The 22,986-nt window shown below is 39.5% G+C and overlaps 1 protein-coding gene across 1 annotated transcript in view; it reads left to right on the forward strand.

Annotated features, from left to right (window-relative positions):
* Positions 1 to 22,986, forward strand: part of LOC124776625 — a 323,277-nt gene that overhangs the window by 254,432 nt on the left and 45,859 nt on the right. The window contains exons 6-11 of the mRNA XM_047251713.1: positions 7,073 to 7,248; positions 15,643 to 15,772; positions 17,427 to 18,318; positions 18,404 to 20,318; positions 20,524 to 20,671; positions 21,415 to 21,505. Of these exons, the coding sequence (XP_047107669.1) occupies positions 7,073 to 7,248; positions 15,643 to 15,772; positions 17,427 to 18,318; positions 18,404 to 20,318; positions 20,524 to 20,671; positions 21,415 to 21,505 (3,352 nt within the window). The remainder of the gene's footprint in view (positions 1 to 7,072; positions 7,249 to 15,642; positions 15,773 to 17,426; positions 18,319 to 18,403; positions 20,319 to 20,523; positions 20,672 to 21,414; positions 21,506 to 22,986) is intronic.

Raw genomic sequence — 22,986 nt, forward strand, 5'->3', positions numbered from 1 at the left:
ATCTGTTTAGTGTATTCATCTCTTGGTCTCCCTCTATGATTTTTACCCTCCACGCTGCCCTTCAATACTAAGTTGGTGATCCCTTGATGCGTCAGAACATGTCCTACCAACCGATCCCTTCTTCTAGTCAAGTTGTGCCACAAACTCCTCTTCTCTCCAATCCTATTCAATACTTCCTCATTAGTTACATGATCTACCCATCTAATCTTCAGCATTCTTCTGTAGCACCACATTTCAAAGGCTTCTATTCTCTTCTTGTCCAAACTATTTATTGTCCATGTTTCACTTCCATACATGGCTACACTCCATACAAATACTTTCAGAAACGACTTCCTGACATTTAAATCTATACTTGATGTTAACAAATTTCTCTTCTTCAGAAGCGGTTTCCTAGCCATTGCCAGTCTACATTTTATATCTTCTCTACTTCGACCATCATCAGTTACTTTGCTCCCCAAATAGCAAAACTCATTTACTACTTTAAGTGCCTCATTTCCTAATCTAATTCCCTCAGCATGGCCCAACTTAATTTGACTACATTCCATTATCCTCGTTTTGCTTTTGTTGATGTTCATCTTATATCCTCCCTTCAAGACACTGTCCATTCCGTTCAACTGCTCTTCCAAGTCCTTTGCTGTCTCTGACAGAATTACAATGTCATCGGCGAACCTTAAAGTTTTTATTTCTTCTCCATGGATTTTAATACCTACTCTGAACTTTTCTTTTGTTTCCTTTACTGCTCGCTCAATATACAGATTAAATAACATCGGGGAGAGGCTACAACCCTGTCTCACTCCCTTCCCAACCACTGCTTCCCTTTCATGTCCCTCGACTCTTATAACTGCCATCTGCTTTCTGTACAAATTGTAAATAGCCTTTCGCTCCCTGTATTTTACCCCTGCCACCTTCAGAATTTGAAAGAGAGTATTCCAGTCAACATTGTCAAAAGCTTTCTCCAAGTCTACAAATGTTAGAAACGTAGGTTTGCCTTTTCTTAATCTAGCTTCTAAGATAAGTCGTAGGGTCAGTATTGCCTCACGTGTTCCCATATTTCTACGGAATCGAAACTGATCTTCCCCGAGGTCAGCTTCTACCAGTTTTTCCATTCGTGTGTACAGAATTTGGGTTAGTATTTTGCAGCCGTGACTTATTAAACTGACAGTACGGTAATTTCCACATCTGTCAACGCCTGCTTTCTTTGGGATTGGAATTATTATATTCTTCTTGAAGTCTGAGGGTATTTCACCTGTCTCATACATTTTGGTCACCAGATGGTAGAGTTTTGTCAGGACTGGCTCTCCCAAGGCTGTCAGTAGTTCTAATGGAATGTTGTCTACTCCCGGGGCCTTGTTTCGACTTAGGTCTTTCAGTGCTCTATCAAATTCTTCACGCAATATCATATCTCCCATTTCATCGTCAACTACATCCTCTTCCATTTCCATAATATTGTCCTCAAGAACAATGCCCTTGTATAGTCCCTCTATATACTCCTTCCACCTTTCTGCTTTCCCTTCTTTGCTTAGAACTGGGGTTCCATCTGAGCCCTTGATATTTATACAACTGGTTCTCTTTTCTCCAAAGGTCTCTTTAATTTTCCTGTAGGCAGTATCTATCTTATCCCTAGTGAGGTAAGCCTCTACATCCTTACATTTGCCCTCTAGCCATGTCTGCTTAGCCATTTTGCACTTCCTGTCAATCTCATTTTTGAGACGTTTGTATTCCTTTTTGCCTTTTTGCCCCTGTAGAGCATCTGAACTCAACATCTCAGTCTCACCCTCTTCTTCAAAACCTTCACCTGTGCTGCTATGTAGATTCAACCTAATCATTTTATTTTGTATGTCTTCCTCTCTTATATAGATAAAATCTTCTCCACCTATCTTATTGATACTGATTTCAACATCTGAAACAGTTTTCCTAAGCTGAACTCCAGTGCCGGCATCTATTTAATACCTTCTAAAGTGATACAGTGCCCCTCACACACACACACACACACACACACACACACACCACACACACACACACACACACACCTCAAAACTCCACACTTGATGTCCTACTATCAGCTAACCTCCTTGGGCATATTATTATCCATCCATCCAGAAGTGACCATCCACCAATTCTTCTGACTAACTCCTGCAACACAGTACCACAAACCCGCACTCCCTATTCCAACCTGCATCCTAAAGTTGTCAAAGACTACTTCCACACTGCTGGAATGCTACAGGATGTAAATCAAATCAGTACCCATATTGGAAGCCACCCAATAACCTTCCAGTACCCTTATGATGTGTCTCTTGTTCCTTCCTTTCTACACCAGATTTTGTTAGATACCATATCCTTCGATATCCCAACCAAACCTATCCATTGTAATCATCCCACTCCCCCTCCTTGAGCTCTATTCCTCCTCCAGGAATCTCATCAATTTTATCAGTCCTAAATATCACCAACAACAAATTCGGAGCAAATTAAAAACCTACTAAATGATGATAAATGCCAGGTGAGGCACTAAACATCCACCATACTTAACTCAACATTCTTTATAACTCCTCCAAGTACTGGAAACCTTTCCACTGGCTCACTGACAACAAATTTGCACCTTACTATGCTCTCCCCCACAATAACCATCCAGTACCTGATAACCTGATAAAGCTAATCATTTTGCATCCTATGTGTCTGATGTTTTCACAATTGCTAATGACCCTTATTTTCACTACTCCTAATCCCCTACAGCCCATAAACATACAGATATCACTGCCTCACCCATTGCCCCCAGTTTCCAGTACTTGGACAACATAGCACCGACAGAACTGAGCATATAAATCACAGCACGTGACATTAAAAAGTTCTCCAAAAGAAACACAACACTGCTCCTCATCATGACCGTGTTACCTATAGACAACTAAAAGAATGCCCCCTCTCCTTCCCAGCAATGCTTGCAACTCTTTACGACACTATTCTCTGCACAGTTCATTAACCTGAACTGTGGAAAACCTCCAGAATCCTATTTGTCATAAAACCCAAGAAGTCCCCTTCTGAAACCACTTCTTACTGCCCCATCAGCCTCATCTCACTGTTTAACATGAGCAAGGTCATTAATACCATCTTATCATGATGCAGTTACCTCAACCAGTACCTACCCCTACCTGTAATCCCATGTAGCTTCTATCCCAGTTTTTCTTCTAGTTACCTCCTTTACTATTCCATCAGATCAATCAGCATAAATCAATCATTTTTGTATCCCTTAATGTGGAATCACTAACACAAATATCATGCTAGATTAATTTGGGAATGCCCTATCACATGGGAAGGTAAAATTTCAATTTAAAAATCATTTTGTTTGTAATTGGAAATAAACTGATGCTTTCTGTAATGACTGGGCATCGTGTGAATGACGCAATGAACAGCATTTATTTGGACTGATTCCAGCTACATTAGCAAAAACAAAATTCCACATATCTACCAAAATGCCAGATAAAATGCATCTGACAGACCCTGGCAGTGACATCTGGTACTTAAATGTGTAGGGGTCACAAGGGGATTCATCCAGTTCCATAAGACTATATGCTTGAAGAAAGTAAGCATAAACTCATCTACAGACCTTGGCAGGCCTATCAGTACTGACTGACTGCCATGTAACTCTCTGCCTGTGGCATCATTGTATGCACTATTGAGAGGTGTGGGATCACCACATCACTCTCCTAGCTGTTGTCACTTTTGATGACCTGGAGCCACTACCACTCAGTTAAGTAGCTTCTCAATTGACGTTATGAGGCTCCCAGCAAGGAAAATTCCCTGGAAGTACCAGAAACTGAACCTGGGTCCTCCGTACAGCAGTCATCTGTGCTGACCCCTCTGCTACAGAGGTGGACAAGTATGTTAGAAACTTGGAGTAAATTTTAATTTACACAAAGAAATAAACAGTTTTTTTATTATTTTCATAAGAACCATCTGATTTAGCAAGGTAAGATGCATGCAGAAGAAGGCATCATCATTTCTCCATGCACTACACAAATATAAATATGCTCTACAATTTAGACCTAAAAAATAAACTTTTGTAATCAGTTATACACATAAATATTTTGCCATTGTGATGTTATCCTACAAGCACTTTACAGAAATGTCTGTGGCAGCTGCAGCTGATGTGTAACAGCTGTGTAATATTTGTGATGTTCATCACACACACTGCTTTATAATTACATTTAGAATCAAAAGTTTTCATTTACCTTTATGAATGTCCAATGGGCACTCTACAAGAAATGTCCACACGATGGTCAGACTCATCCAGTACTTTCTCAAGTATGTCTCAAGTTCCTGCATTCATTGCTACTGCTATATTGCATCACATTTCACCAAAAGTTGTTGGGAGGTGAGCTGCATGCAGATGGAGTATTTTACAGAACTCTAGCAGTAAAAAAATCATGTACAGAGTGATCAGGCAACCTTGAAGCCATTGATGTAATGTGAAATCCGAATACCCGATATGGTCAATTCATTGTTAAGGCATATCAATGTTAAGAAATGCTCACAAATCTAAGAACCAGTGTGGTGGTGCTCTGTCATGTTCAAACATTAATTTTTGTTGTTGTTGTTGTTGTTGTTGTTGTGGTCTTCAGTCCAAAGACTGGTTTGATACAGCTCTCCATGCTACTCTATCCTGTGCAAGCCTCTTCATCTCTGAGAAAGTACTGCAACCTACATCCCTCTGAGTTTACTTACAGTATTCATCTCCTGGTCTCCCTCTATGATTTTTACCCCCGACGCTTCACTCCAGTACTAAATTGGTGATCCCTTGATGCTTCAGAATGTATCCCATCTACTGATCCATTCTTTTAGTCAGGTTGTACCACAAATTTCTCTTCTTCCCACTTCTATTTAGCACCTCCCCATTAGTTATGTGATCCACCTATCTGATCTTCAGCATTCTTCTGTAGCACCACATTTCAAAAGCTTCTACTCTCTTCTTGACTAAACTGTTTATCATCCATGGTTCACTTCCATACGTGGCTACACTCCATACAAATACTTTCAGAAAGGATTTCCTGACCCTTAAATCTACACTTGATGTTAACAAATTCCTCTCCTTCAGAAATGCTTTTGTTGCCGTTGCCAGTCTACATTTTATATCCTCCCTACATCAAACATCATTAGTTATTTTGCTTCCCAAATAGCAAAACTCATTTATTTCTTTATGTGTCACATTTCCTAATCTAATTCCCTCAGCATCACCTGATTAATTTGACTTCATTCTATTATCATCGTTTTACTTTTGTTGACGTTCATCTTTTATACTTCTTTCAAGATACTGTCCATTCCATTCAACTGCTCTTCGAAGTCCTTTGCTGTCTCTGACAGAATTAAAATGTCATCGGCAAACCTCAAAGTTTTTATAAATGCTATTGATTTTAATTCCCACTCCAAATTTTTCTTTTGTTTTCTTTACTGCTTGCTCAATATACAGATTGAATAATTTCGCGGATAGGCTACGACCCTGTCTCACTTCCTTGTCAACCACTGCTTCCCTTTTGTGCCTCTCTACTCTTATAACTGCCATCTGGTTTCTGTACAAATTTAAATAGCCTTTTGCTCACTGTATTTTACCCCTACCACAATTAGAATTTGAAAGAGAGTATTCCAGTCAACACTGTCAAAACTTTCTTTAAGTGTATAAATGCTATAAATGTAGAGTCAGTATAACCTCACATGTTTCTACATTTCTCCAGAATCCAAATTGATCTTTCCCAAGGTTGGCTTCTACCAGATTTTCCATTCTTCTGTAAAGGATTCATGTTAGTATTTTGCAGCTGTGACTTATTAAACTGATAGTTCAGTAATTTTCACACCTGTCAGCACATGCTTTCTTTGGAATTCGAACTATTATATTTTTCTTAAAGTCTGAAGGTATTCCACTTGTTTCATACATCTTACTCACCAGATGGAAGAGTTTTGTCATGGCTGGCTCTCCCAAGGCTATCGGTAGCTCTGATGGTATATTGACTACTCCCGGGGCCTTGTTTTGATTTGTCTTTTAGTGCTTTATCAGATTATTCACACATTATCATGTCTCCCTTCTCATCTTCCTCTGCATCCTCTTCCATTTCCATAACATTGCCTGCAAGTACATCTCCCTCGTACAGCCCCTCTATATACTCCTTCCACCTTTCTGCTTTCCCTTCTTTGCTTAGGACTGGTTTTCCATCTGAGTTCTTGATATTCATACAGATGGTTCCTTTTCTCCAAAGGTCTCTTTAATTTTCCTGTAGACAATATTTATCTTACCCCTAGTGATATCTGCTTCTACATCCTTACATTAATCCTCTAGCCATTCCTGCTTAGCCATTTTGCACTTCCTCTTGATCTCATTTTTTGGACATTTGTATTCTCTTTCACTTGCTTCATTTATTGCATTTTTATTTTTTCTGCTTTCATCAATTAAAATCAATATTTATTGTGATGTCCAAGGATTTCCACCATCCCTTGTCTTTTTACCTACTTGATCTTTTGCTGACTTCACTATTTCATCTCTCAAAGGTACCCATTCTTCTTCTATTGTATTCCTTTCCCCTGTTCTTGTCAGTCGTTTCCTAATGCTCACTCTGAAACCCTCTACAACCTCTGGTTCTTTCAGTTTATCCAGGTCCCATCTCCTGTCTTTTTGCTGTTTCTTCAATTTTAATCTGCAGTTTTAATTTTTGATATGTTCTCACAAATATGGAAGAAGCTGGTCTCTAACAGATTAAAGTACACAATTCCAGTAACCAAGCGAGCAAGCTAGCTGCACCAGGGAGTGACCTTCTAGCAACCATGTGAACTGTCAGCTTACACCTGGTGCCTAGTTAAACTCTGTAGTCATTTATGTAAGTTAAAATTCACCCCTAGTTTCTACCTTCACTTATGTAGAACATATTGTCTTGTGAATCTGGATGAATCTTTCGGAATCACCCTGTACTACTTTGCAGAAATGAGTATTTGAAAATCACTGGGGATGTACTGTAGGTTTGACCTTTTGGCCATTGTTCTCTGGATGTCAATATGATTGGCCTGCATGTGTGTATGTATTGTGTGTTGTGTACAGGCGGTATGGTGTGGTGGAGGGCCGATTCGTGTTCGAGGGTGGCTCCCGCTGTGGCAAGGGTGAGGGCGTGCATGTGTGTGTCACCGACCAGGCTGCAGACATCACTGCTGCCTTCCAGCAGGCTGCACAGGGCTCGCTGGCTTCCAGGAGGAGGGCCATGCTGCGGTCAGCACCTGGTGAGTACCAAAATGTATACAAGTAAAATCAGCCAGTGCACTGATGTGACAGAATGGCAGAAAGGAGCTACCATGTTTGTACATCCCAATAACCACACCATGAATGAAGCAGTCTAATTTGTTGGTGTATCAACACAGACTCTCTGTGTCTTCAAGAAATGGTTTACCACTCACAGCCATGTAACATGCTGTAGTAACAATGGCCATAAAAAGATTCTGACCGACACAGAGACACATGTCATGTCTTGGCAGTGCCAATCCATTCGAAACCTAACAGGAATTGCTGCTATTAGTATATGAAGGTCCATCTCATCTAGTTGATCAGCAAACACTGTGAAGGGAACTGCACACATTGGACATATCAACTCAGAAACATTACAAAAGACCATCACCAACAGTGGCACATTAAGGTGAATTTCTTCTATGGACCAAACAACACAGAAAACTAGCAGTTGTTAACTGGAGGTATGTTTTGCGTTCTGCCAAGTTGTGATTTTTGCCCATTTCCAAATGATGCAAGGCATTGACAGGCCAATAAGACACTGTGAATCCTGTGGACTTCCAGCACAACAACAGATTTGTTCAATGGCCCGAACACACACGTTCCTAGTTTGACCAACATGCATCCTTATCACACTTCTACTGATACTCTATATCACCTGACCTTAATCCCATAAAAATGTCTGGGATCATTTGAAACAGTAGATGAAATGTAGCATTCAGCATCCTCACAGTCTCATACACTATGTGATCAAAAGTACCAGACACCTGGCTGAAAATGACTTACATGTTCATGGCACTCTCATCAGTAATGCTGGAATTCAGTAAGGTGTTGGTTCACCCTTAGCCTCAATGACAACTTCCACTCTCGCAGGCATACATTCAATCAGGTGCTGGAAGGTTTCTTGGTGAATGGCAGCCCATTCCTCACTGAGTGCTGCACTGAGGAGTGGTATCGATATCAGTCAGTGAGGCCTGGCACGAAGTCACTGTTCCAAAATATCCCAAAGGTGTTCTATAGGTTTCAGGTTAGGATTATGGGCAGGCCAGTCCATTACAGAGATGTTATTGTCATGTAACCACTCCACCACAGGCCAAGCATTATGAACAGGTGTTTGATCATGTTGCAAGATGCTATTGCCATCCTCAGATTGCTCTTCAACTGTGGGAAGCAAGAAAGGGCTTAAAACATCAATGTAGGCCTGTGCTGTGATAGTGCCACTCACAACAACAAGGGGTGCAAGCCCCCTCCATGAGAAACATGACCACACTGTAACACCACCGCCTCCAAATTCTGTTGTCGGCTGGCAGATGATGTTCACTCGGCATTCACCATCAGATTGCCACATCATGTACCATGATTTGTCACTCCACACAGTGTTTTTCCACTGTTCAATCGTCCAATTTTTAGGCTCCTTACACCAAGCGAGGCGTCGTTTGGCATTTACCGGTGTGATGTTTTGCTAATGAGCAGATGCTCAACTGTGAAATCAAAGTTTTCTCACCTCCCACCTAACTGCCATAGTGCTTGCAGTTTGGAATTACTGTGCAATGGTCTGGATAGATGTCTGCCTATTACACATTACGACCGTCTTCAACTGTCAGTGGTCTCTGACAGTCAACAGACGAGGTAGGCCTGTACGCTTTTGTGCTGTATGTGTCCCTTCACGTTTCCACTTCACTATCACATCAGAAACATTGGACCTAGGGATGTTTAGCAGTGTGGAAATCTCACTTACAGATGTATGACACAAGTGACACCGAATCACCTGACCATGTTCGAAGTACGTGAGTTCTGCAGAGTGCCCCATTCTGCTCTCTCACAATGTCTAATGACTACTGAGGTCATTAATATGGAGTACCTGGCAGTAGGTGGCAGCACAATGCACCTAATATGAAAAACATAAATTTTGGGGAGTGTCCGAATACTTTTGATCACATAGTATCTCTCTATAGGATCATATTATCAATGAGTGGCTTCACCTGTATATAGCATACCTGAAGAAACTTTTGAATACTCTTCCTCACTAAATTGAGGCCGTTATCAAGGCTACAGGCAGTTTTACATAGTATTAATGTGATGTTTCCTGAAGGTGACTAACTTTTCACCTAGTGTACTGACTTCTGCCAAATTACATTTTCTCTCACTAACTGTTCAGGCTATATAACAATAAAAAAACACCCCTTCCTACATTTTTCACTTAACAGCAGGCCTGCCCCAGGGATCTCTCCTGTCACCAACCCTTTTATCTGATACACGCAGTAGATGATCCTATACCCTTCCCTCCCACATACCTCCTGTAATATGCTGACCACACTGCTTTCCTTGTTGTCCATCTGATGCCTTATAAAACTTCACAACTGTCTGCAAGCGGATAAATCAATTTGAATTTCAATTCCATCATATCACATGAAACTCCTTTTTACACACATAAAATGCTTGGCTTCATCTGGTTAAGTTTTCATCCTTACATTACTGCTAGAGTTTTGTGTTTCATTTCACTGAAGCTAATGCTGACATTCAACTCATTTCATCAAAGTACGAGGCTTGCAAGTGGTAGATGCATTAGCTGACAGATAAGAAGAGGTGTGGAATAATTCCCTGGCATCCGCATTCTTCAGAAGTAAACACACAAGACCTTTATTTTTTGGAGCATTTGAAAGCTCTTGCATATTGAACTTCAGTGAATGACACAGTGTGTCTTGATGTCCAGGTTGTGGAAGGATACAAAACTGTACGCAGTTCTCCGGAAATAAATCAGGGCATCTGGAATTCAACAAAATGGCAAGTTGATGCATCTATCAGTGTTAGCAGGGGACATTTTGGACATTTCACACAAAAAATAATGCTGTGTACATTATATTCTTATGTTTTTCCCATGGCTAATTATAACATGGAAATAGGATGTTTCTGGCTCCGTGTCTCTGTAACATATTTCCTTTTTGTACAAGCAAGGAATGTGTCCTGGAAGTTTGCTCCTACCTTTTAGTTAAAGTCAAAGGTTCTTCCCCTCCCTTTCACATGGTGTGTGAGATTCCATGGCTGAATGAACAGCATGAATTAATTTTCTTTCCACTCTTAAGTATTATTTTTGTAAGGGACATTATTAACAGCTTAATAATGGTGCCAATGGGCACCAACTTCGCCATCCACTACACACCCAAAGTAGGAACAGCTTAAGAAAGCCATGGAGTCTAAATGTGCTTTATGGAAGAGTTATACATGCTCGATATACATACAGAAGAATCCAGGTGACCAGCCTCATAGTATACTTCAATCTAGTGGTTGGCCAATTTGTGACACTATGAAGTGTTGCCACCTACCGGTCATATCTGGATAAAATAATGCCAAAAGCAAACGTTCAACTACATAAAGGACTTCAGAATGTAGACTGGAGCACACACCATAGCATTCACATCCAATGCTTGGGTCAGACAAAGTCTATGTGTTTGAAGGGTGCACAGGGGTATTTTGAAGATCCAAGTGTCTAGCAAAGGCATTGTTCTAACACACTGATCATATATGTGCCGTTCTGCTTCCATTGATGGCAGGATGTACCTTTCTGTAACAAAATACAATTCCTTTTTTCATTTTTTCTTTCAGCTGTATTTATTGGTATGGTTTCATATACTAGCAATTTTGAAGCTAGATAGCTTCGTGCACCTTGATAGGACACACAAATCAGTCTACAACTACAAATATATGTTGTCCCATACAAATCTGGGGTATACATATCTGATATTCACATATCAACTTTATTTAAAAAATGATGTAACCAAAAAACTGCTGGACAACTCTCAGAAAAACTGCTTACACTGGGGTGATGTGATATGTTAACTGAGCTTAGAGGTCTCATTTGATTCACAAGTCCTGTCAAGATGCTTCAAAAGAAGGCTATCTACCTTTAAAAAAATCAATAGCATATAAAATTAACACCAATAAGTAGAACTAAAGTATAACAGGAAGAACTGTCATTCATCAGAATTCAGCACCTGATATCTGTGAATCTACCACCAACATGGAAGAAAGAAAAGTGCTGTTTTTTCTCTTCATCTCATGTGGGAATGGCTGACTCTAAACTATATACAATCCCCTATTGAAAACTCTCCAACAGTATGCCAGTGACATTGCCATCCCAGCCCTCTGTTCTACTCTCCAGAAATCTTACTGAGATCTTAAGCTCCATCTCAACCATTTCCCCTCCTGGTGCAAGCAGTGGTTCTTCAAGATAAAACCATTCAAAACCAAGCCAATAAATATAGGACCTGCAGTCTCCATCTCCTTTACTTCTTCCTAACCATTTATGACTGTTCTGTTTAGTGCAATAACACACTTAAATATCTCTAACTACCTTGTGCCTGTAAACTAACACAGAAACCCCATCTACTAACTATCCAAATGAACTAGAGCATTGGATCCCTCCAACATCCCCCACACTTAGAAAGACTTGGCCCATCCCATCCTTTTCTTCGTCAATGTAGTCTGGATTTCTATTCATGAGTTGCTAATAGTAACACTATATTTAGGTGACAAAATAAAATGAAGTGACAGTGTTTGTAGCTTTGTAAACTGTGATAGTGGACAAAATAAGGGTTTGACACATGTGTGCACCCACCTACCCACCCACCCACACATTGATAAAAATAACTTTCGCCTCAAGACTGTTATGCTATTGTCACTTTATAACAAAGTTAATTACAACTTAATATACAGCCAAGAAATGACGATGTACACCCTTAAAGACTTATAAATGCTATCAATGCTGTGTCTGCATGGCTCAGTATTATTTCAGTCTTGAGCTTAGGTTGGTTTGGCACCATAGTTCAGATCAGTTTGTCAGTTCTTTCGAATTTGTTGGCTGGAATCATTAAATGAATCTCAAATGCAAAGCAAACATGTTTGATTTAATAACGTTAAAAACTGAGGACCAATCCACATGATTTTTACTTTACAAAAGATACATACTGAAACTAAACTTACAACTATCAATGAAATAATGAGATATTCATTCTCAGCTTTGCATGTGGTGTAACAAACATTTTTTAACCCAACTTTTTGTAATTACAGTGAGAGAAAGCACCTAGCAAAATAAGGTAAAAATATTTTTGATTAAATATTACATATCCCTTTAATGATCGCAGAGAAAAGAGAACAGCATTTCAAATTGTTATCTTTGCTCCTTAAATTATTTAGTGCAACAGTAAACTGGACAACTGCACTCAAACTATGACAATATGTATAATGTACAGTACATGTAACACTACCAGCACAAAATAACTGATAGTGTTGAGTGAGATAAAATAATAGACAAAAGCCTACTCATAATGTGCTAAAATATGTGGATAAAACAAAGTCTCTTGCATAATGTGGAAATTCTCTCTAATTTTTCTGTGTAAGCACTGAAGGTAATAAGAGCTGCTTCTTTTGTATTTATAAACCTAAGGATTGGTTGGCTACAGTTAAACTGGCAGCATACCTGCACCCTTATGGATTTCCAATTTCTTCTTCATTTCTCCGTAAGTCTTACATCCCTTTATCTTCCATAATCTGGTCTATGTATCTTAGTTGTGGTCTTCTTTTATGCCTCTTTCCATTCACATCCCCTCTATTATTGTGTTCCGAAGTTACCTATGTCTCATTAAATGGCCAGTAAGTTGTACTTTTCTTTGGACAACTTATTTCCACTGACTTGTCATCTCACCCACTTTATTAAGGACCTCTTTGCTTGTAGCCATGTCTGTCCACTTTATTTAGAGCCTGCACATATAACATCACATCTCAAAAGAATTACATTTCTTCTCTACATCAGAACCAAGAGTTGATGTTTCTCAACCAGAGCAAGCCACATTTCAAACACAGGCTGTGAGAAATCCTTTCCTGATTTGAAGACTGGTGCTTTTTAAAGATCAGTTCTTCCGATTGTAGTTATAGGCAGTTTTTGCTGAAGCAATTCTAGTTCTAACCTCTGATTTGTTCCATCCATCCCTATTGCTACTACTTCCTAAATAAATAAACAAGTCAACTTGCTCATTATCTATGTAAGATGCGGCCCGCCATGATTTCCTCTCCTGTGCCAACCTCTTCATTTCAGAGTAGCACTTGCAACTTATATCTGCTACTACTTGCTGATGGTATTCCAGTCTTTGTCTTCCTCTAGTTTTTGCCATCAACAGCTCCCTCTAGTACTGTGACAGTCACTCCCTGATGTCTTAACAGATATCCTGTTCCTTCTCCTTGTCAGTGTTTCCACGTATTACTTTCCCCTCCAATTCTGTGCAGAACCTCCTCATTCCTTACCTTGTCAGTCGAACTAATTTTCAACATTTTTCTGTGGCACCACATCTCAAATCCTTTGATTCTCTTCTGTTCCAGTTTTGCCGCAGCCCCTGTTTCACTATCATACAGTGCTGTGTTCCAAAAATATATTCTCAGAAATTTCTTCCTCAAATTAAGGCATATGTTTGGTACTAGAAGACTTCTCTTGGCCAGGAATGTCCTTTTTGCTAGTGCTATTCTGCTTTTGGTGGCTTCCTTGCTCTGTCTGTCACTGGTTATTTTGCTGCCTAGGTAGTAGAATCCCTTAACTGCATCTGCTTCATGATCATCAGTCCTGATGTTAAGTTTCTCGCTGTTGTCATTTCTGCTACATCTCATTACTTTCATCTTTCTTTGATTTACTCTCATTCGATATTGTGTACACGTTAGGCTGTTTATTCCATTCAGCAGATCATGTAATACTACTTTAGTTTCACTCAGGATAGCAATGTCATCAGTGAATCATATCATTGATGTACTTTCACCTCCTGGACATTTCATTTATTTCCATCATTGCTTGTTTCATGAACAGATTGAACAGCAGGGGCGAAAGGCTACATCCTTGTCTTACACCCTTTTTAATCCAAGCACTTTGATCTTGGTCATCCACTACTATTATTCCCAATTGGCTCTTTTACACCATTTCTCCCTGCAGCTTACCCCTATTTTTCTCAGAATTTTGCACTATTTTACATTGTCAAAAGCTTTTTCCAGGTTGACAAATCCTATGAACGTGTCTTGATTTTTCTTTAGTCTTGCTTCTATTATTAACTGCAATGCCAGAATTGCCTCTCTGGTGCCTTCACCTTTCCAAAAGCCAAACTGATCGTCACCTAACATGCTCTCAATTTTCTTTTCCATTCTTCTGTATATTATTCTTGTAAACAACGTTGATGCATGAGATGTTAAGCTGATTGTACGATAATTCTCTCACTTGTCAGCTTTTGCAGTCTTCAGAATTGTGTGGACGATATTTTTCCAAAAGTCAGATGGTATGTTGCCAGACACACATATACACACCAACATCAATAGTCTTCTTGTTGCCACTTCCCCGAATGATTTTAGAAAGTCTGATGGAATGTTTTCTATCCCTTCTGCCTTATTTAATCTGAAGACCTCCAAAGCTCTCTTAAATTGTGATTTTAATACTGGATTACCTATCTCCTCTAAATCGACTCCTGTTTCTTCTTCTATCACATCAGACAAATCTTCCCACTCATAGAGGTCTTTTTCCACCTATCTGCTCTCTCCTCTGCATTTAACAGTGGAATTCCCATGCACTCTTAATGTTGCCACCCTTGCATTTAATTTCACCAAAGGTTATTTTGACTTTCCTATATGCTGAGTCAGTCCTTCCTTTGTTTAGGGATTATTTATTTTGTGTTACATTCTTCCCTCTGTTTAATAAAAATGGTATTAAGATCTTCTACATTTTCAGCTAAAACAGCTATATCATGGGCATATCTTATAATATCTATTCTTTGATTGTGTATTAATATACATGCCTGTAAGTCTTCTCTGTCTCTTTAAAGTGCTTCTTCTACATCAGGCTTAAACACAATGAGTGATAATACACAACTTTGTTTGTCACCATTTTGTATCTGCACTTATTCATGGTCTATCCCTCCATCAATGACAGCTATCTCATTTTTGTAAATGTTTCATATTATACTTCAGCCTTTACAGTCTATTCCTGATTTTTTCCAGACTTCAAACATTTTGTAACATTTGTCATTATTGAAGGCTTTTTCTGTCTGTGGAAGCTTTGTATGTAGTTAGATTCCATTCCAATCATTGCTCTACAGCTAATTTTAGCACTAGTATTGCTCCTATGGTTCCCCTGTTTTACCAAAATCCAAACTGATCATCCAAAAGTGTAGATCTCTGAGAAATCCAAAACTAAGAACGTGTTAAAAATTGCTGGATTACCTAACCTGACTAACATTAACTAGATATGGCCTTTATGTTCTAAAAAAAAAATGTAATGCTGATATAACAAAGGCATGAGTTGATACACATGGAGAAAGTCAGCTGAAGTACCTCACTGAGATGTATAACATAGATATTCTCTTTGGCAGCCACTGATAGTCCTCGACGTCGCATCCGCAACCAACAACCTGTGGAGACAGATTCACCTCAGCCCTCTACAGCGCATCCCCACTCAACACTCAGAGATATTCCTGGAGAACAATTGCTGTGCAGTTGTAGGTAAGCAACAGTGTCTATCTGTATAATATGCAGTTCTCCACATGCTTTATACAACTTAAATAACATAACAGAAAAGACATGTAGGTTAACTGAGGAAAAAGATCTGAAAGATTAAAGAAATAGCCGGCCACAGTGGCCGTGCGTTTCTAGGCGCTCAGTCCGGAACCACACGACTGCTACGGTCGCAGGTTCAAATCCTGCCTCAGGCATGGATGTGTGTGATGTCCTTAGGTTAGTTAGGTTTAAGTAGTTCTAAGTTCTAGGGGACTGATGACCTCAGATTATAAGTTCCATAGTGCTCAGAGCCATTTGAACCATTAAAGAAATACAGATATTAAATACTGGATAAAAGTAATAAAATAAATAATTAAATAAAATGGAGGATTGCTTCTTGCATTTTCTTAATTTTATTTTCTTTATTGCTCCCCTTTTTCAATGACTGGCCAATACAATTTCCTCTCCTTTGGCAATCTCTTCATCTCGGAGCAGCAATTACACCCAACATTGTCAATTATTTGGCGTGCATATTTCAGTCTCTTTCTTACGCTACAATTTTTTCTCTATATGGTTTCATCTAGTACCAAGGAAGTTAACCCATAATGTGCTATCACATGTCCTGTCATCTTCTCCCTTCTTCTGATGTGTGTTTTACACTTATTCCATCTTCCTGCAACACCACATCTCAAATGTGAGAAGAGGATGAGGAGGAGGAGGAGATGGACACAGAGAGGAGGGGCACAGGAGATGGAGAGAGAGAGGGGTGAGGAAGGGATGGGAAGGGAGGGGTGGACAGAGAGAGGGGGGAGGGGCAGGAGGAGATGGTCAGAGATGGGGGGGGGAAGCAGGAGATGGACAGAAGAGGGCAAGGGAAGGGGAGATGCAGCAGGCAGGTGGAAGGTGTAGCTGGTTAGTGTAAAAGGAAAAGGGACAGGATCAGATGAGCAGAGAGGGGAGAAGCATATGGACGGAGGGAGCTGGAGGAAGATACAAGCAGAGAAAGGAGACAGAGGAGATGGACAAAGAGAAGAGGTAGGTGGAGATGAAGAGATAGAGAGAGGGAAAGGGGGAAATAGAAAGAAAGACAGAAAGGGGAAGAGGTGGACACAGAGAGGGAGAAGTAGGTGGTGAGTGCAATGTTTGCACCGGACGCATACAAAGGCAAAACCATTGGAAAAGGCTAGTAAATACATAAACACACACACACACACACACACACACACACACACACACACACACAGCACATATGAAAGGTAGCAGTTAGTTATGTGGATAAGATGGTGCATAGAGATATGGTGGTTTACCTTTATCTACATATAGTTTTGTTAAGTTTTTGTCTTTGTATTGTAAGAGTCTGGGTAACCACACACCTTGTTTTTACCTACAACAATAAAAATACTGAGTTGGTGTCTCTAGAACAGTTGGACAAGCCTTCTGTATGATCAGACTTCAGAAATATCGTATGTTTCAAGACTCTTCCTTTTATTTTTGTACCAGTATGCAAAATTTTAAATACGCCTTGTAACTTACTCTTAAAAACCTAATTTTGTGGTGTAATAATGAAAAGTATTTTATGTACATACCAGTTACAAACTGTAATAACAAAAGATAGTGCATCTAGTACGCATTGCCTAATCCTTATTTTCTTTATTCACAGCAAAACTGGTGAAGACAGCAATTCTCAGTTTTGGACAGCATCTGAAATCACAGCTGCAGAAAGATGCACTGAACAACCTCTAGACAATATCAGTGGTCATCAGTTTTCTGCCTCTCCTAAGGATATTATGACCTGCAGGCATAGTTATCATCGACAGAACTGTAAAATATTTCAGCAACATGAAACTGTACATTCTAGATCTGATGGAGTTAGTTGCTCAAAAACAGCAGTGCAGGAACATTTACAGAATAATTCCATTCCTGAGACACAAAGCATTTTGTTTAATCCAGGTTCCAACAGGCATGTCATGGCAGGGGCACAGTTGTGTCACTGTTGTGCTGGTACGAACATCTGTCATCTGACAGACAATGAAACATCCGGCACTGAGTGCAAGCCATTCCACCTTGCCACTCACAGTTCACTGGAGAAAATTATGCAGCACAGCCCATTTAAAAGACTCTACCCTATACACCAGCAACAAGTCTGCACAGTGACTTCTCAACAAGATCCATTGCTAATGTCAAAATCCTATCCAACAGGTGACAATACATCTGTACTGCCAACATTCAACACAGCTCAGGGGACAGCCACATGTAATTTATGTCTAAATCGTTGGCACTGTTCATCCCAAACAATTCGTGCTCATAATTCTTCATCACAGAATTCAGCTTCATCAAATTTCTCTAACAGGAATAAATTAACTGAAAATTCTGTACCGGTGAGTTTGGGAGCACATGTCCAAAAACTGACACTACAACAAGTCAGCTATAAATGTAGAAACAATACTGAATTTATTAAACAGGATAGCTGTATACCAAATACAATAACAGATGGAGCTTCAGATCACAATTATGACATTCCCAGTACATTTACTGAAAACATTTGCTCTGAGGTAAGGCATTAATCTATGTGTTACATTAACCACAATTTACTTTAAAAAGCCACACAAGATTTATACTAGTTATTCATTCTTCTAGGTGCAAGAAGGATCCGATGAAAGTATGACAGGTGATACTGTAATGGAGGACACAGAAGACACTGCATTAAAAGTAGACTGCGGCACCCCAAAAAAAGTTCACAAATTATGTGAGCCTGTTGTAGTTCCTGGAGGGTCTTCATTTGGTGGCAATTATGATACTTTGCCAAGAACACAAACATCAAGAATGCCATGTAAATGTTTTATGAGGCCTTGCAACAAAATTACTTCTATATCCAATCCTTTAAAACTGACGGGACAAGGGACTGTAAACAAGAATACCAAAGAAAAATATACTCATGGGAGCTGCCCATGTCAGAAAGTAATGTTCTGGGCTGGTAACTTCATGACATTACCATACTGCCGACGTGGAAATGGAATGGAAGACACTGGGACTTCTTCCCGATGTGCTGGCCTGGATTTGCATGAAATGATGACAACTGCTGATACTTCAAACACCACAGCTTTATATGCCACAGTAGACAAATCAAAGAAAAGGAACAGGGAGACTACTCTGCATCAGAGATGCTACTGCAGTGGTTCTCCTTGTGTCTGTCAGAAAGCAATTACAGAAAGAACTTATGGTGGAAACTTAACAGCAACTAGTACCACTGAAACAGGAATCACCAACCTGGAAACTGAACAATCAGATGGTGTCTGTGAAGCTCCAAGTGCCCCTTCAAGTGAAGACCGATATTATGAAAACATGGGATTTGCTGATTCCTTAGAATATTATGAAAATGTAAAAGATGTACTTAAGAAAGCAGGAATAGAACAAGATAAAGTATGTACCCCTGACACAAATATGCAGGCCAACAGAGAACAAGACAGTAAATATATTATTTCATGCACTGATCCTAATGTAGTGAGAATATGTGAAAAATGCGGACATCATTTCCAGGCAGAAAATTTTAGTGTTGACAGCCCAGATAAGGCAGAAAAAGTTGAAAATCTAATGTCTTCTAAACAGGAGAAAAGTGTATCGGATGATTACTTAATGATGCTTCCTGGTAAAGACTTATTGCTCCATCCAGGAGATAATTCTCCACCAAGTTCACCAACAGAAAACTTGCACACTAGTTCAGGTCCAAGAGATATAGATTCAGTTCAAAATATCCCGAATACTTCAGCTCATGATGATGCATGTAGCAACAGTGCTGATGGCAGTCGAGGAAAATATTACCACACACCATGCAAAATACCCACTGTATATTTCAACCATGCTCAGGAACCAGACATAACAGTGTCAGATACACCATTAACCTCTTCATGCAGACATGGGAGAAATAATGCAGAAAACTCTCTGTCAGATAGTACAGAATTTAAAACACAAGAAAATTTGAAAAAGTGTAAAGAGCAGTTTGCATGTGATTGTGGAAGAGTTACTTATTTAAAACAGATCTGTACGCATCCACATTCTGATGAATCTCTAGAGTTGCATTTGTGGAATACTTTCCCTCAAAGAAAGCAACCATCTCATGCCAGGCAATCTGACTGTACTGGTAGTCTACCAAAATGCATGAACAATCATTTTTCTCACAGAGACAGTCTTAAGGAGAAACCTGCAGAAAATGAAAGGCACCTTTCAGACAGCCTTCTGCTACCTGTCCACATACGTCGCTCCTCCAGTGTTCCTTGTAAGCCAGTAAACAACAGAGATTCTTCCAGTTCTAATGACTCAGGGGTTGCAGTGGATTTAATCTTACTCAAGGCAAGAAACTTGTCACAGACTGAAAATCTATCTGCACTTATTAATCATTCTGGCTATGATACAAAGTGTCTACATTACTCTCTACCAAGAAGATCAAAATCTGTTGATCCTGTAAAAAACAGTCCGCTGTGTTTCCAGAAGTCTGTTGCAACTGCAAAGTGTTCACCAGTTGAAGTAACAGGGCCTACATACCAAAAGGTTTCAGGTTAGTACAGCAGCTCAGCTTGGGACTTCCAAAATTCTTATAAGTTCTTTGTGAACTTACTCAAGGTTCTATGAATATTTTTCCTACAACCTATCTTAAGTAAAACTTAAATCTCAAGCTTATAGTATTGGTTACTTGATTTTTCAAACATACATTTATAAAATTTTATGAGAATGTAATTACTATAGTTGATTATGCTTTTCAGTTTCTGGAAGTCCTGAAGGAGAAAATTCTGTTGCAATTCCATATATTGATTCACAGAGTGTGAGCAGTGGCACCTCAAATATTTCTGATTACATGGACACCTTATCTTTATGTTCACACAGTTCATCGGATGTGCAGGACGGACGAAGGTAATGATATTCTATCTATTTCTTTAATGATTTCTATATCTAAAAACAAAGATGATGTGACTTACCAAATGAAAGTGCTGGCAGGTCGACAGACACAGAAACAAACACAAACATACACACAAAATTCAAGCTTTCGCAACAAACTGTTGCCTCATCAGGAAAGAGGGAAGGAGAGGGAAAGACGAAAGGATGTGGGTTTTAAGGGAGAGGGTAAGGAGTCATTCCAATCCCGGGAGCGGAAAGACTTACCTTAGGGGGAAAAAAGGACGGGTATACACTCGCGCACACACACACATATCCATCCACACATATACAGACACAAGCAGACATATTTGAAGACCAATATGTCTGCTTGTGTCTGTATATGTGTGGATGGATATGTGTGTGTGTGCGAGTGTATACCCGTCCTTTTTTCCCCCTAAGGTAAGTCTTTCCGCTCCCGGGATTGGAATGACTCCTTACCCTCTCCCTTAAAACCCACATCCTTTCGTCTTTCCCTCTCCTTTCCTCTTTCCTGATGAGGCAACAGTTTGTTGCGAAAGCTTGAATTTTGTGTGTATGTTTGTGTTTGTTTGTGTGTCTGTCGACCTGCCAGCACTTTCATTTGGTAAGTCACATCATATTTGTTTTTAGATATATTTTTCCTACGTGGAATGTTTCCCTCTATTATAATCATATCTTTAATGATTTCCACGCAGTTAACTTTCTGTGGTCTTCACATTGACCCATTCCTTATTTCACAGGTTAGGGAGACAGGCCGCTACAACCCTCCGACCCAGATCTGGCAAGGAATATCAGCTCATTGACCGCTATGTTCTTGAAGGCGATATTCAGGTACATACTTTCTAACAACCATCAAATGAATGTATCATAATGGCATATATCAAAGACCAATGAATGCCAAATCTGTTAATTCTGTTAAAATTTCCTTTACATTTCATATACTGATCTATCATTGACAGTCCCTGAGAGATTAAAACTGGATGCCAGATGGGGACTTGACCTGGGATCTTTTCCATAGGCTGTGGGTAAGCCACATCTCCTCAACATCCTTTCTTCCATGAGTACTAGTCCTGTAAGGTATGCAGGAGATGCTTGTGGAGTTTGGAAGGTAGGAGAAGTAATACTGGTGGAAGTAAAGCTGTGAGTCATGACTTGTGCTTGGATAGCTCAGTTGGTAGACTACTTGCCCATGAAAGGCAAAGATCCAGGTTTGAGTCCCAGTCTAGAACACAGTTTTAATCTGGAAAGTAGTTTCAAATCAGCACATCCTCTACTGCAAAGTGAATATTCATACAGATACATAATTATTTCTATAATTTTCTGTTGTCTTGAGGCACTGATATGGTTCTGCTGTTTTCTCTGTTTTTCATTATCAATCAGTGACACACACACACACACACACACACACACACACACACACACACACAAAATACATCATGACCTATAATTGTTAAGTATATCTAGCTGCTACACATAAGTTCAGTAGATGTGATCAGGTAACCTCATGTACTTGCCCCCACAATGAGAGAGCTAAACAAGACTTAGATTGAATAAGTAAACAAAACTAGCGAGATACAGGCCCTCTCACTGCTGAAACAGGAAGTAATTCTGAGTAGGTTTTATGTTCTTATGACTAGTTTTCTTATGCTGATGAGTTTAATGTAGAGCTTGGACAAGTAAACTTAACAGTCATGCCATTTACTTTGCAAGATTGGCATATAACATTCTTCTGAAACTTACACTACTGCATGTGTGCACTTGTGCCATTATTTTTTCACATTCTTGGCAGACATGCTAGAAGCATCTTTTTGTAGTGGGAGGCCTTTCTTCTACAGAAGTACATTCACACTAACACTGCACTATGCTTGACATAAATTCATCACATTGAAATTATTACAAAACGATGTGTAAGACATAAGACATTTTCAGTTGGAGAGCCTATGATAGTGGCAGCTTGAAATTATGGTCCAGCTATATGTTGTATGTGCTTTTATGTAAACATTTTTTTACAAAGAGTAAATATGCAAAGGCTTGGAAGTGAAGCAAATATGAGTAAGAACTAGGGTGGCACAATGATTGTGCTGAATGTCATGAAACAAAACTCATCTGCATGAAGAACAAAGTTCTGTTCAAATATATTGTAAAACCAATGCCCATATGTTTGCACTTACCATAGTGGTGCTAAACGCAGATATGGAATGAGATTTATAAAAGATGCCTCTTAACAAATCTTTCAACCAAAACACCTTTCTCTTTCCTTTATATGTGAAGAGTTTTTTATTGATCACTTCCACCAGTTTCATTTGTTTCAG

The sequence above is a fragment of the Schistocerca piceifrons genome, chromosome 2, assembly GCF_021461385.2.
Source record: "Schistocerca piceifrons isolate TAMUIC-IGC-003096 chromosome 2, iqSchPice1.1, whole genome shotgun sequence".
NCBI lineage: Eukaryota > Metazoa > Arthropoda > Insecta > Orthoptera > Acrididae > Schistocerca > Schistocerca piceifrons.